The sequence below is a fragment of the Podarcis tiliguerta genome (assembly GCF_965153285.1).
Source record: "Podarcis tiliguerta genome assembly, chromosome: 17".
Lineage (NCBI taxonomy): Eukaryota > Metazoa > Chordata > Lepidosauria > Squamata > Lacertidae > Podarcis > Podarcis tiliguerta.
Window position 1 is genome coordinate 549,416 of NC_139550.1, and position 15,995 is coordinate 565,410.

The 15,995-nt window shown below is 45.6% G+C and overlaps 1 protein-coding gene and 1 long non-coding RNA gene across 2 annotated transcripts in view; one reads left to right on the forward strand and one right to left on the reverse strand.

The window, feature by feature from the left end:
* Nucleotides 1-4,339: 4,339 nt before the first annotated feature.
* Nucleotides 4,340-12,380, reverse strand: LRRC58 (leucine rich repeat containing 58). The gene is made up of 4 exons (XM_083420479.1): nt 11,870-12,380; nt 9,961-10,089; nt 9,000-9,277; nt 4,340-7,497 (listed from the first exon to the last, which is right to left on the reverse strand). The coding sequence occupies exons 1-4, from the start codon at nt 12,340-12,342 to the stop codon at nt 7,289-7,291; spliced, it is 1,089 nt and encodes a 362-aa protein (XP_083276605.1). The 5' UTR covers nt 12,343-12,380; the 3' UTR covers nt 4,340-7,288.
* A 2,268-nt stretch (nt 12,381-14,648) lies between these two features.
* Nucleotides 14,649-15,995, forward strand: part of LOC310668082 — a 66,173-nt gene continuing 64,826 nt past the window's right edge. Inside the window, exon 1 of the long non-coding RNA XR_014506612.1 lies at nt 14,649-14,781. This is a non-coding gene — a long non-coding RNA (uncharacterized lncRNA). The remainder of the gene's footprint in view (nt 14,782-15,995) is intronic.

The following is a 15,995-nucleotide window of genomic DNA, read 5'->3' on the forward strand; positions in this document are numbered from 1 at the left end:
CTACTCCTCCGCTCAAAAGCACACATGGAAGGACTTCGTTGACTTATCTACTAGGGATCTTAAGATGCCTCTGACAAACTGCAGATCATCCACTCGTTAAGCCACTTTATTATTAGGAAATGTGATCTATTCCTTCCTGGTCCCCTGAGCTTCCCAGTCTACTGAAATATTTAGCGTCCATTTTTGCTGAATACAAGCAGGTGTTCGGCTCCACGGTTGCCTCCTCTGAATCATTCGGAGATCTGCTCACAGTGCTGAAGAGAAAAATCTACTCTGCTGGTTTCTTGTTTGCAGCAGATACAACATCACACTCAGCAAGGCAGGGATATGTATCTCTCTTTGGATTCACCGGGGAAAAACCTCAACACTGGAATTAATGTTAGCAAGACAGTATTACAAATGTATCGCTTCTATCTGACACGGTAATATGGCAACCATAAATTTAAGGATTTTTTTTTTAACCCACAACTGATCAAATCCCATAGGTCGGCAACGTAGCTGGCAAGTGTCCCTTATTTGAAGGGACAGTCCCTTATTCCAGCGCCATGTCCCGCACTGATGGATGTCCCTTAAATTTCAAAGGAAGCAGCTCCTCTCCCTCCCTCCTTACCGGCCAGGGAGGAGGGAGGCTCCAACTGTGTTGCTTGGCTGTGTTGCTCACCCAATAAGAAGTCTAAGAACGACTGGGGCGTGGAGCTTGCATGCCTTGTGTGTGGCTAGTTAATGCAAGCTGAGGGGGTTTTTGAATGCTGGACGCCATTTTGTTGCACGTGCTGCTGCAAACTTTGCAGTGCAAAGCCAGGCCGGGGAGCCATCTTAAGTTGAGGCTGCATAGGCCTTGTGGTGCATGTGATTCAGATTCTATTCAGTTGAACCTCTGGTTACAAAGTTGGTTGGATAGTGTTCTCGAAGCTACCAGCATGAGTTTGACCAGACTGCAGGAGGACAGGAAGACTAGAGTGCCTGGAACAGGTGAGGCTGCAGGTCCCTTATTTTCAAATCTGTGACAGCTATGGTTGGCAATAATTAAAAGAGGTAAGAGTTATAGTTAGAGCATGGTGCTGATAACGCCAAAGTTGAAGGCTGGATCCCTGTATGCGACAGCTGCATATGCCTGCTTTGCAGGGGGTTGGGCTAGATGATCCGCAGGGTCCCTTCTAACTCTACAGTTCGATTCCCTCCCAGTTGTTGTTTCTTTAAAAGTCAATCCAGGTGGCTGCACTTTTGAATAGAGGAACGGGGAGGGAGGTATATTCAACAGGGTACATCCATATTATGATCCACGCAATGTGATGTTGTATGTAGCCATCTGTTCCCATTAGGTAACAACCATTTCTGATCTTTTTTACTCAACCTGTTGATCTAGATGGGTCTTCAAAACATCTTACAAAAAGAAGACTGAAATGCAACTTGCCTAAAGGTTGCTTCTAAGTCGTCTGATCTGTAGCACTGCTTTGGGGTAGCTTGACTGACCCACCCACACAAATTTCTGGCCTTATGAGGACATTGTGGCCATTTCCATTGCTATTCACCCCAGTTACTTCTGTTGAACTGAAGGCACAGTGCTGTGATCTATATTCCCTTTTGCTTATGACTGCAAAGTGCTTTCATGGTCCAGAGGCAGAGCAGAGGTGGGTGGGAGAGGGGTAGCCGCTGACTTTAAAAAAAAAACAAAGACAAAATCTTCTTTATTTTTGAAAATACAAAATAAATGGTAAGTTGGCAATATGGCAAGCAAACAAGCATGCTGCTAAAACCTGTAGGAATCAAATAATGTAAGAAGAGGAAGCCTAGCCTAGCCTAATCACAGAGGAATTGCTGAAGGATAGACAGAAGTATAATTATTTGATCTCTTCGCTGTGGAAGGTGCAGATCAGCTTCCATACCTGCATTGGGATTTATTTTCCGGAAGCTTGTCTGAAGAAGTAAGCCAAATAGAACTGACAAAAGATTAGGTTGTTGAACTTAGCAATAAACCAAAAATCAATTGATTTACTTCAGCCTACCTGCCTTGTGGCTGAACTTTCACAGCTACTTAATTTGTCTTGCTGCTTTTCATTTCCTTGACACTCGCTGCATCTATGAAGGCTCCTCCACAAGCTAGCCCTACACATGTAGGCTAGCAATTTTTTGTAGATCTAATTATATTGCAAGGGCCTAGTTGAAAAAAGAGTAGTAATTTTATCAGTTGCAGTCTTCACTACACTTAACTGGGCGTAACACCCAGAGCTCTTAGTAGTTCCTATTTCTGAAGGAACATCAGACTGCACTGCAAGTTAGTTTGGTCCCTCTTGGAATGTATGCAACCCATTTTAGGCCTAGGTAAATTTATACTTCATTTTTAGGTAAAGGTCCGGATCCCGGACCATTAGGTCCAGTCGTGACCGACTCTGGGGTTGCGGCGCTCATCTCGCTTTATTGGCTGAGGGAGCCGGCGTACAGCTTCCTAGGTCATGTGGCCAGCATGACTAAGCCGCTTCTGGCGAACCAGAGCAACGCATGGAAACGCCGTTTACCTTCCCGCCAGAGTGGTAACTATTTATCTACTTGCACTTTGACGTGCTTTCAAACTGCTAGGTGGGCAGGAGCAGGGACCGAGCAACGGGAGCTCACCCCGTCGCAGGGATTCGAACCGCCGACCTTCTGATCAGCAAGCCCTAGGCTCTGTGGTTTAACCCACAGCGCCACCCGCGTCCCTACTTTTTTTTTTAGAATGAACTAAAAATTGAATTCAGTAAAGAAACTTTTACAGAGATTGTATACAATTAGCAAACTAGTTTTTTCAAACGACAATCTTTATGTAGCCAAAACACTTCTATCCACATACAAGAGAAAAGTGTCACTGAGCTTTGAGAACCCTAAACTTTGCATAAACAAGAGAATAATTAAAAAACATGGGGGGGGGGCAGATCAGCGAGGGCTGAGCATGCTCAGTTGCCATGCAATGCTGGCTGACTACTGGAAGGGTTGGGGAGGGGGGCAGAAATAAGAAAAAAAAACAGGGTTCATAAGGAACATATGTTCTAAAATGGGCATGGCTGGCTTGCTAGGACACCAAAGAAGAGCTTTGGATCCCGAATGCCACAAACCCGTAAGTTACTGTTCCCGTTTGTGAACTATTTTTGGAAGCCGAACGTCTGATGGGGCTTCTGTTGCTTCTGATTGGCTCCAGGAGCTTCCTGCAGCCAATCAGAAGCCGCGCTTTGGTTTCTGAACGTTTTGGAAGTCGAACGGACTTCTGGAATGGATTCCGTTCGACTTCCAAGGTACGACTGTATAGAAGATAACCAGATGAAGAGGCAATGGGATTATTAGATAAAGGTGTTAAAGAGTATTAGACGGAATACAGGGAAGATAAACCAATAATCTTCACTGTAAATGCTGAAGAAATCTACACAAAAAAACATTGTTTTGGGGGATGGCATGGGCAGAGCAACCAACAACCGACAGCAGCTGCAGCAAGTAGTCTCTGAAGCTGCATGCATAGTAAGTGCTTATGAGTTACCCAGATATTGCAGCCGTTATCCAAGGTAAGGAGCCTGTTGAGGAGTTCTAGGGGAAATGTTTGCAATGGGCACAAGTTCCCATGGGAGCTCAGGAGCCAAACATTTGGCAAAGTGGTCCCTTGTGCTAAAGTGCCCTTTCTCCATAGCTACCCATCACCAGAGTTTGCCTTTGCAAACTCAAGGATACATGACACATGGCTAGAGAGAAATTGCCCCATTGCTGCATTTTCCGAGTCTATAGCCTGCTGGAGGTGTGTGTTGTGACTGGAGGTTGTGTTACACTATTCCAACACAGTGTGGCAAATTTATTTCATGCGTTCCCTTCCCCCTATCTTCAAGGGGAGGAAAAATACTTGCATCACACACACACTTAGAGTAAAGTCGAAATGTCACTGTGGGTGTACTTCTGAAAACTATGCTGTGGAAACTTATGCCCTGTGCTTTTATACTAATTTGTCAGCCACCTTGAGGGTGTTCAGGTCAAAAGGCAGGTTATAAATCCTATAAATAGAGGTGATGAAAAATATCATTTTAACAGAATACAGAAAAGAACCCATTTTTTCTGGTGGTGGGGGGACAGGGAGAAGGGGGGGACGGACTATCCTTTCACTCCAAGAAATCATTGTGTGCGCTTCCACTCATTAGCTGAATCCATCCCAAACACTGGAACACCAACCAAGCTATTTGACACTTCTCCCCACAAACAAAAAGAAAATATTTTAAAATTATATACAGTATAGATTACACACTGGGGGAGGTGGGCGTTTTGCAGCACACATATCCAGGTACAATTACTTCACATAAGGGCAAAACAGACACTTAAGAGTCAGGTGCAAGTTTTAAATAATTATTTGATTTAGTGTTCAAAAGCTCCTTAACAATTCATAATGACATACTTTTAGAAATACAGAACTTTGCATATCTCGCAAAGTGAAGTTATACAAACACAAGGCACCTTTAAAACTTGGTAAAGCAAATATAAGGCACATGATTACATTTAACGAGAGAATTAGGTGAAAACTCTGGATCAGAGTTCACTGTGCAATCAAGCATGCTAGATAAACAAGCAACGTAGTTTGACTGGAAAGTTTTTTGAAGATGGGAATTATTTTTAAACCACACCACGCTCCAGCTCATCTGTTTGAAGTGTCCAAGGAGCTTTTTCAAGCAGTGAAAAACACATCTTACTGGAGCAGTTTAAGATGATTAAAATGACTCTTTGAAGTCAGTAACAAAGCAGCACTGTAAGGATTAAGTTTCATTACTTCCCATCGGTTAAATCCCTCCCATTCATTGCCACTAACTAAAGAGGACCAAGATCCCCCCCTTGCCAAGCGATCCAAATAAGCTTTCAATAAAAAGAGAAAAAGATCAGGAAGGCCATTCAGAGCCCCATGAGAAAGTGCAGGAGTACCTTTGAAGGGATACTGAAAGATTCCGCAAATCCTGCAAATCCTAACCAGAGAGAAGCAGGAAGACTGGAGGAAACTGTATAAATTGCTTCCAGTCAAGTAGCTATTTTGTCCTCAAAGCCTTCCCCACTGATCTTAAAACATTACACTTGCATTTACAAACAGCCCATCTGTTGTTTTTTTGGCTAAAGAGATGGCAGGAGGAAGAAACAGCAGGAAAAAGGGAATTATTTACTCACTTTCAGGGTTAGCTGAAATGAGAATAGTAGCTAAAGCAATGAGAATGTTTTGATGAAGGCTAAAAATGCCTGTTTGGTAGTGAAGATTCATAAAAACAGCAGCTTTAGCTAGTATTCTGAACACCAAATCAGAATAATCTCACATATTAAGGGTTGGAAAGGAAAGTATATACTCTCTATACTTATTTTCAAAGATGCTAGAAAATTCATCAAGATAGACTGGAGGTAAGAAGTGCGCCTGGGTGGGGCTAACAGTATGTATCAAACATTTTTTTTTAACTTCATTTATTCACAGATTCAATCCTACATAAGAACCACTAATAAGGAAACACGCTGACAATTCATGGCTCAAGCGACAAGATTTAATTTGGTATTGCTGCTATGAAGTTGTGGGGGTTTTTCACTGTATGTTATTGAACTAGAAGTAGGGTGATTTGATTTATTTTCTAATACGTATATCCTGCCTTTCTTCCATGGAATCGAAGTCTAAATGAAGCAGGGCAGAGATGGGGAGAAACAGAACTGCACGCAGATCCAAACTTTATCACAAGCAACTAGACTCTTCCTAATAGCCCTGTCTACAGGAGCAGTAGGAGGATTCCCTTCTCACCCAACTGCTCTATGCTAAGGGCTTTTCTAGATGTGATTTCTTCTCCAACCCCTGGTACCCAATCCAAGTGTGATTCCTCAAAACAGTGTTTCCATTGCAAATAACTTTTCTCAGCATTAGCCCACAATACTAAATTCATTGTTCAAAAAATGAACTCTCTGCGCAGCAAAAGCAGAAAATATTGAGAAAGTCACTGTGGATCTTCAACAAAAACAAGTGACAGAAACAGGTAAAAGGTGTGTGAAAACACCTGTCACTTGAGAGGAGCAGCACATCCTTTGAATTTACAGATCTATTGAAACTGAGTGCTGTGTGACGTTGGCAACTGTTAGAGATAGCGATATCTCTAGTGATCGATGAAAATTCCTATCTGTCTGTTATTCTGTAGAATTTTTAAAAAAGTACTTGTAAAAAATATTCTACAGAGGCTAAACACTTGCCTACTGTACATGATAGAATCTCCAACAGTGACAGATAAGCACAGAAGTGGGCAAAATCCACAGGAAGCCAAAACTTATATGAGAAAGGCAAACTGAGTTGCAAGAAGGAGAAAAGGGCCAAGTAAAAAACCTTTGCCTTGAAGAGAACAGGGAACATTGCAGTATTGGTAGAAACGCCTGACTCTTCAGCATTATACAGCTGCAAGGCATCATATTATTGTAACCACCGAAGTTTACGACGTAGCTATGCTCTTTGAGCAAATATTGTCGAAAGCATCAAATTCTTAAAGAATGGCACCAGTGTGTGCAAGAACCAAGTTGGAAGTAAAGGATTAGTTTGCAATTTACTAGTTAGTTACACTTTTGTTTCAGATGGACTTAGACCAGGGCAAGTAATTCTTGGTCCACAAATTATCACAGATAGTTATATAAGGCCAGTGATGTAGCAACAAAAAGGAGAAAGTCCAAAGAAGGCACTAATGCTGTAGTGCAAAGCAGTGTGATATAAAGAAAAGCACAGTTCTGTTACTAGAGCAGAACACCTGGTTATAGGCAGGGAACCCAGCCAAAGCAGTATCAAAATTAAGGTATTTCTGTCCTTTGGAGGAATGTTGTTAAAAATAAAGACCAAGCACCTCCATTGAGAGAGAGAGAAATGTTCAAGTATGCAGATGCAGCTGCTAGCCCTCTTTCCACCCGGCACTATCATATCATTATTTGTTTTATCACAGTGACAAAGATCAGTCTACTTCATCCTTAGTCTCAGTACTGAAGCACTCCAAGCACCCTTTTAACTGGTCCCCAGTGCCAAAAAGTCCTGAAATGTCTAACCCTAGAATTATTTCCCCAATAGCATTACCTTCAAAGGATCCTGTGTCAATTTCCACCCAAATGCACGAAGTAACTTTAGCCTCTCAGGACACACGGCCCCAACTATTCTGTTTGGCCACCCACATTTCTATGAGCCACAAAGTAGAGACAGGTCAAGGTTCCTAGGATGTCTCTTGCACAGCACCAGACACCGTAGCTCCACAACTGCTTTTCTTAACACGATTGGCATCTAGTCTTTTCCTTCCTTCTCCTAGCCAAGAAGAACTTTTTGCATCCTGCGCGCTGCAACCATGGCTTCGTCTTCTGAATCGGACTCACTCTGGGAAGTGGAACTCTGAGATGCTGAGCTGCAGGGGGAGGAGCACTCTGGCGAGCACAGGTAGTGCATCAGCGGAAGGCGGTACTTCCCACAGAAGTCCACAAACTTGATTTGTCGGACACAGCTGTCAAAATAGACTCCTACGGGCAAAAGAAACGTAGTTTAAGCTTTCATATTTGTAGTTAAAGTGTGCATGTATCTTATTTGTATAATTCCTATGCCATATTCAACTGGGTCCAGTCAGCACAAGAAATTCCATTAGCACAATGGGACTTCCCCCCTCTTCTTCCCTTGCATCCGCCCCAAATCTGTTCCTAAGGGGTAGGGGGAACCCCCTTAACAGACTGAAGGGGTGCACAGGGGAAGGGGGGGGGGAAGTCCTATTGCACAAGCAAAATCTTTGTGCTGATTACACATTACTGTACTCAGTGCTATTTTAGATGAAACCCTAATTATCTTTCTTCAAAAGGCACTAACAAACAGGAAAACACCGTTGCTGATTTAGGCTGTCTCTGGTTTTAAATTGATGGGCCAGAAAGCAGAAGTGGGTTATGACCCATCCTAACTAGGTTGAATTAGTGGCACCATTCTCTTTTTCCCTCTTGAGGATGGGAAGGTATTTTAAATAAATAGGTGAAAGGGTATTACTGATTGCCAACTGCTGCACTAGGTGGACCGATGAGAAAAACAAATGGGGAAGAGACAGAGATGGAGAAAGATAGATGAAAACAGTAAAATAAATAAAGTCCCATGGTGCATGTTGCAGTTAACCACTGTTGACACAATTCTATTCAAGTCTACTCTTCACTTCATTGGGGCTTATTCACAGGTAAATGTGTATAGGACTGCAGCCTAAGTCTCTGTTCTGAAAAGGGTGATGACTCCTTTCCTAAATGAACTGAAGTTCTCACAGTTCTGATTTAACACCTATTTCTCCAAATTATCTGCCAGAACAGTTATTTTTTTCTGGGCAAGAAAAATGCAAGGTTGCCTTACTGAAAGTTGAGGGCTAGTTTGTTAAGTACACTGGACCCTCCGGATACAAACTTAATTCGTTCTGGGGGTCCGTGCATACCCTGAAAAGTCCGCAACATGAGGAGCTGCTTCTGCGCAGGCATGTGGCACGCAGAGTGTGCGGCAAAACCTGGAAGTGCGTTCGCAACCCGAAAGTTATGTTACCCGACGGTAATGTAACCCGAGGGTCCACTGTTTATCATTGGTTCCTATGCAGACAGGGATATATTTTGTACTAGTCTTTAAATTGCTATGCCCTAATATTAAATAAAATTGACTGAGTAACGTCACATGTGAAAAGCAAGTTAGTTCCTCATGCGTCAGCTTTAGAAATAAACCTGAGCAATTTGGGCCCTAAGTCAAGTCAAGGCTGGGCTTTGCATGTCACCCAAGCCAAAACTTATGATTAGCACAAGCTGCAGCCAAGGTTTGCTCTTGAATGTTGCTCATGGTCACTAAGGAAAGTGTGTAACTATGACAACATGTTTTATCAAACCTTAGGTTGGCTTATCATGGCAGTAAAAAGGAACAGGGAGGAACAAAGTGGCTGTGAGTCCTCTCCTGGTGCCTGTATACTTGTGTAGGAAGGTAGGAGGAATGTCCCACAAGAACAGGGAATAGGACATACCTCCACATTTAGGGTTGGGGCAGTTGCTGGCTAGGCTCAAATAGCGGAGGAGATTCCCAGGGAGGTCACTAGGAACATAAGGAACATTGCGGGTTTTAATGGTGCGTCCAGCCAGTTCTTGGAGACTTGGAGGATTGTAGGTCAAGTCACGGACAAATCGTACAACCAATGGGTTCCCACGCAAACTCAATTCTTCAAGATGAACGAGATTGAGGATTTCCCGAGGAAGGTATGTCAGCAGGTTATTGTGGAGGCTAAGGGAGCGCAAGGAATGCAACCTGGAAACCAAACATCAGAAAACCTGGGGTAAGGCAAGACCATAATTCCAGTCCTCCGGTCCCTCTTTCCCTTACACTTTCCGCAGGAGAGCCTAAGTCTCCTGGATTAGACCTTGAAAATTCCTTTCAAGAACCCAAACATATGCAGTATGTTTAAAGCTCTTTGTATGTTCAAAGGGCATTGGATTGCTGCTTTGATCCAACGGCTTACATCCTGGTTTTTGCTGCTGTGATAACCTCACTTCAAACTTCAGATCATACATAACGCCTTTCCCTTCTCAGGTCTGCATGAGATTATTTCCAAACCATTCAAAGGTGTCAAAATAACATGGCTGATACAGAATGCAAAACTGCATAGACAAAACAGCCCTAAATAGACTAATGAGAAATCGAAAGGAATTACTGCAAGATCCAGTATTGCCATTTTTGCGTAAATTTAACAGTACACATCAATGTGATTAAGCTGCATAATTTCATTTAGAGACTTTGTCATATGACACAATTGCACAATATGTTTGCGACATAAGCGTGCTGTGAAGCCACAGCTAATCACAACTGGCTTGCACGTACAACAAAACACCTTGCATGCTTCTTCCTACACACAAATACCTGCTGAAGCAGGAGTTACCAGGTTCTGAAGAGCTAGATATATTCAAAACAGTTAAATTGCTCAAAATACTCACTGTGCCAACTGAGGGGGAATACTCTGTATCTTGTTGTCACACAGGACTAGGTAATTGAGTAAAGGCAGATTAGCCAACTCTGGTGGAATCGAAGTAATGAAGTTTCCTCCAAGGTACAAAAACTCCAAACTGGAAGACAAAGAGAAAAGCGACACAAAAAGTTTATAGTAATGATTTCTCTCAGCTCAGAATTTCAATTCACAACACTGCCCACTTTTGGAAAGAACACGGTGCAAAGGACCCGTACGGTCCGGAAGAAATATCAACAAGAACCTTTTAATGAGGGGGAAAGAGGAGAGCACAAAATATGGTCTGAAGCTCAACATCCAAAAAACGAAGATCATGGCCACTGGGCCCATCACCTCCTGGCAAATAGAAGGGGAAGAAATGGAGGCAGTGAGAGATTTTACTTTCTTGGGCTCCATGATCACTGCAGATGGTGATAGAAGCTGCGAAATTAAAAGACGCCTGCTTTTTGGGAGAAAGGCGATGGCAAACCTAGAGAGCATCTTAAAAAGGAGAGATATCACCTTGCCAACAAAGGTCCGTATAGTTAAAGCTATGGTTTTCCCAGTACAGTGGTACCTTGGGTTAAGTACTTAATTCGTTCTGGAGGTCCGTTCTTAACCTGAAACTGTTCCTAACCTGAAGCACCACTTTAGCTAATGGGGCCTCCTGCTGCCGCCACGCCGTCGGAGCACAATTTCTGTTCTCGTCCTGAAGCAAAGTTCTTAACCTGAAGCACTATTTCTGGGTTAGCGGAGTCTGTAACCTGAAGCGTCTGTAACCTGAGGTACCACTGTAGTGATGTATGGAAGTGAGAGCTGGACCATCAAGAAGGCTGATCGCCGAAGAATTGATGCTTTTGAATTCTGGTGCTGGAGGAGACTCTTGAGAGTCCCATGGACTGAAAGAAGATCCAACCTCTCCATTCTGAAGGAAATCAGCCCTGAGTGCTCACTGGAAGGACGGATCCTGAAGCTGAGGCTCCAAGACTTTGGCCACCTCAAGAGAAGAGAAGACTCCCTGGAAAAGACCCTGGTGTTGGGGAAGATGGAGGGCACAAGGAGGAGGGGACGACAGAGGAAGAGATGGTGGGACAGTGATCTCGAAGCTACCAGCATGAGGGAGGCTGTGGAAGACAGGAGTGCCTGGTGTGCTCTGGTCCAGGGGGTCACGAAGAGGCAGACACGACTAAACAACTCAACAACAACAGCCATTGATGGCTATGTCTCATACAAGTAGCAGAAGGAAGACTGGTGCGCTCAGAACCTCCTTCCGGGAAGCCTCTGGCTGGTGTTGCTGGGAGCAGGCTTTGAAAGCCTCTTTTCTTTTTTAACAAATTAGGTAAAGGTCAAGGGACCTCTGACCTTTAGGTCCAGTCGTGGCCGACTCTGGGGTTGCAGCGCTCATCTTGCTTTATTGGCCGAGGGAGCCGGCGTACAGCTTCCGGGTCATGTGGCCAGCAGGACTAAGCCGCTTCTGGCGAACCAGAGCAGCGCACGGAAACGCTGTTTACCTTCCCGCCGGAGCGGTACCTATTTATCTACTTGCACTTGGACGTGCTTTCGAACTGTTAGGTTGGCAGGAGCAGGGACCGAGCAACGGGAGCTCACCCCCTCGCGGGGATTCGAACCGCCGACCTTCTGATTGGCAAGTCCTAGGCTCTGGGGTTTAACCCACAGCGCCACCCGCATTCCTTTTAACAAATTAGTTTTCATTAAAGTTTTTTTTTGTTTTTGTGATCCTAGAATTATAGTTGGGAGGGACCCCGAGGGTCATCTAGTCCCACCTCCTGCGATGCCCGGCCTTTTGCCCCCTGCGGGGCTTGAACCCGCAGCCCTGAGATTCCGAGCCCGGCCTGCTCGGGTCCCGAAGCCTCTCGCCCTCCGGCCCTCGGTTCTCTCACCTGCTGAGCTGCTGGATGGCGGGCGGGATGCCCTGGAGGCGGTTGCTGCCCAGGCTGAGGCTCTGGAGGCGGCGCAGGCCCAGCAGCGCGCCGGGGACTCGCGTGAAGCGGTTGCCGCTGAGGTTGAGGACGCGCAGGCTGCGGGCGAGGGGCGCCCCGGCCAGGCCCTTGGGCAGCGAGCCCTCGGCGCCCAGCCGGTTGTTCTTGGCCAGCAGCGTGTGCAGCCGCGGCAGCTCCAGCAGCTCCGCGCCCAGCGCCAACAGCCCCGTCCCGCTCACGTCCAGCACCTCCAGCGCCGGGAAGCGGCGGCCCAGGCCCGACGGCAGGCCGCCCTCCGACGACAGCCACGACGCCGGCGGAGCCAGGCGGCGGGTCGGGGACGCGGCGGCGGTAGCAGAAGCCGAGGCCTCCTCCGCCGCGGCCTCCTCCTCCTCCTCCGCCTCGGCCCGGCCCGCCTCCGCCGCCGCCGCCATCGCGCTCCGTCTGAGGAGGAGGAGGAGGCGGCCCCGGAACCTGCGCGCCGAGCCCGCCGCGCCTGCCGAGCCGCTTCCGTCCTCGGGGCCGCCGGCCTTACACAGGTTCCCGGGCTGCGCCTCCGCCTCGGGCCTCGCTTAGCGGGGCGCCGCTTTCTCGTCAGGTTTCTGCACCGCTGGAAGAAGAAGAAGCGGTGTTCGCCTTCAGATCGCCTCCAAAGAGGAAACGGGGAAAGGGAGGGAAATCGGCAACGCAGCTTAGAAACAGCAGAAATTAAAATACTGAAACAGATGATGATGATTTTATTATTACTATTATTATTATTACTACTATTTTTTATTATTATTTTATTATCATCATCATCATCATCATCATTTCTACAAACCTGCCTACCTGTTTATTTTCTGTCTACCTACCTGTTTCTCTCATTTGTCTATTTATTTCATAAAATTTACACGCCATTGTAAAAGTACAACACCTTCAAAGCGGTTTACAAAAAGATGAAACGGTGAAATTGAGGGAAATCGGCAACGCAGCTTTAAAAACAGCAGAAGTTAAAATACTGAAACAGATGACGATTTTATTATTACTATTATTACTACTAATTACTATCATCATCATCATTTCTACAAACCTGCCTACCTATTTATTTTCTGTCTGCCTATCTGCTTGTTTCTCTCATTTATCTATCTATTTATTACATAAAATTTACACGCCATTGTAAAACACCGCCACCTTCAATGCAGTTTACAACAAGACGAAACGGTGAAACTGAGGGAAATCCACAACGTTGCTTTAAAAATGGAGCAGAAGTTAAAATGCAGAAACTCTCTACCTGCTTATCTATTTATGGTCTACCTTCCTACCTATTTGTTTTTCTCGTTTTATCTATTTCTCCTATAAAATGTGTACGCTGCTTCATTGTAAAACAACACTGCCCCAAAGCGGTTTACAAAAAGATAAAGTGGTGGGTCATCGAATTGGAGATTTGTAGAATTGGAAGGGGCCAATTCAACCCCCTGCACAAATGAAAACAGAGGAGTCTCACCTGTCCCCTTCCCTCGCCATCTGCACCCTTGAACTTGGCCCAGCAGGAAATCAGCAACCGGTGCAGAGATCTGAGCCCAGGTGTTTTATGCTGACAAGATCTCACTCTTGTCCGCAGTAGCGCTGTAGCGTTCTGCACTAACTGCAGCTTCTGGATGAAATGTAAATTATTATATATTTATTTATACCCCCCCCCAAAGAGACGCAAGGTGGCTTACAGATAAAAACATGCAAATTAAAAAGATAGGGGATCATTAAAAAACAATGAAACATAGAACTAAAACTATGTGTGTACACACCCACACTCCCCGCTTAGAACCATGCAAATAATTACAAAAAAAACACACAGCACCAGCCGTTCTATTAAAAAATGTCAGATCCTTGTTGCCACAAGAAAGTCTAGGCATTCCTGACATGGAGGTGGTGACGGGGTGGTGATTAGAGATGGGAAGGCCTGGGGGAAACCCAGAAAAAATAGGGGGGACCGCCCCCCCCATTCTTTCCAAATGGAAAAAAATAGCTTTGGGGAGAAAAATAATTTCCCCCCAATTTTCCTGGGTCCCCCCCCCCGACCTTCCCATCTCTAGTGGTGACTGGGCACATCAGACAGGAGGGACCAGGCCTAGAGTATTCCCTGGCCGGCTCATCTTCCAGACACGGGGTTTGCTTTTTTGTCTGTTGGGTTTTGGTCGGAAGGAGCTAGATTCCATCACACCAGCTGCCCCCCGCAATCTGAAGTGTTCGCAGCCCAGACACGGCCCCTGCCCCACCAATCCTTAGTCAGCTCCCACCTGCCTGCCTTGCTTACAACCAGTCCAGGTGGGTGGTACTACCTGCCAGGTTGCCCCTTCTTGTTTTCAGCATTGCCTTTGCAGGATGGGGGACAAAGCGAGAATTGGTTCCACCTGTCATTGGCTTTGGCTCCACCTACTGTTGGGCTCCCTGCTTTCCACCCTAACAAGCCCAGTGGAAACCAGGCAGCCCTGCACTCAAGATGTTGTCATCTAGCAAGTCATTAATTATTATTATTATTATTATTATTATTATTATTATTATTATTATTATTATTATTATTTATACCCCGCCCATCTGGCTGGGTCCCCCCAGCCACTCTGGGCGGCTTCCAACAAAACACTAAAATACAATTACCTATTAAACATTAAAAGCTTCCCTAAACAGGGCTGCCTTTAGATGTCTTCTAAAAGTTTGGTAGTTGTTGTTCTCTTTGATATCTGGTGGCAGGACGTTCCACGGGCGGGCGCCACCACCGAGAAGGCCCTCTGCCTGGTTCCCTGTAACTTGGCTTCTTGCAGGGAGGGAACCGCCAGAAGGCCCTCGGCGCTGGACCTCAGTGTCCGGGCTGAATGATGGAGGTGGAGACGCTCCTTCAGGTATTCTGGGCCGAGATTAGGCTGAAGGTTGTGGGGACCCAAGTGGATAAGAGTGATGCTGTGTTTTGACATGTACCGTGGTGGAATGGTGAAAAGGGGTTGTCTCCCAAACGTGCCTTCATCATTTTACCGTGAGAAGTTCAATCAGATTATTTTCAAGGCAGCTTACAGGACAGATCCATACTATGAACTGTGCTTGTGTCTTCTGCATACCAGGCATGTGCCCCACCAACAAGCTATGGCTGCGCATGTAGCACATTGGCACTCCAACACTTGCACTGGCTCTCCCATGGTCTTCTAGGTGTTGCTGAATATGTTGGCATTGACCTATAAAGCTTGAAGTGACATACTTAAGATTTGTCTCCAGTATCTCTTTTCCTAATCTATGGGATTTACCAAAACTTCTATCTTCAGTGTACTATCTGTGCACCAAGTCTAAAATGGCAAACAACTGAGGCAAAGCTCCATTTGCTCCTTTGCGCTGGAACTTCCTGCCCTGTGAAGACCCTAGCGGTTAAAATGGTAAAATGCCCTTAACTTCAGGCTGAAAGGGACAGCTAGGAGATTTTAAAGTTGTGGGATACTGGAATTGTCTGTGCTTTCAGGGGATGGAATAAAGGTAAAGGGACCCCTGACCATTAGGTCCAGTCGTGGCCGACTCTGGGGTTGCGGCGCTCATCTCGCTTTATTGGCCAAGGGAGCCGGCGTACAGCTTCCGGGTCATGTGGCCAGCAGGACTAAGCTGCTTCTGGCGAACCAGAGCGGCGCACGGAAACGCCGTTTACCTTCCCGCCAGAGCGGTACCTATTTATCTACTTGCACTGCATGCTTTCGAACTGCTAGGTTGGCAGGAGCAGGGACCGAGCAACGGGAGCTTACCCCATCGCGGGGATTCGAACCGCCGACCTTCTGATCGGCAAGTCCTAGGTTCTGTGGTTTAACCCACAGCACCACCCGCGTGTAAACAAATAGCACGGTCATGGTTATTGTAATTTTTGGGGCACAATCCAGTTTAGAGTTAAGTATGCTTAAATCCCCTGAAATCATAGGCTTAAGTAAATCTATTGACTAGTACCTTTTGAGGGTTGTTGGATTTAAACATTTTTATAATCAACAATTCAATTAACCCTTCTCATTACAATTCCCCCCCTCTATCCTCAGGCCATATTTCCTAAAGTGATGGTGGTGAGAATTGAGAAAGTGGTTCCAACAGT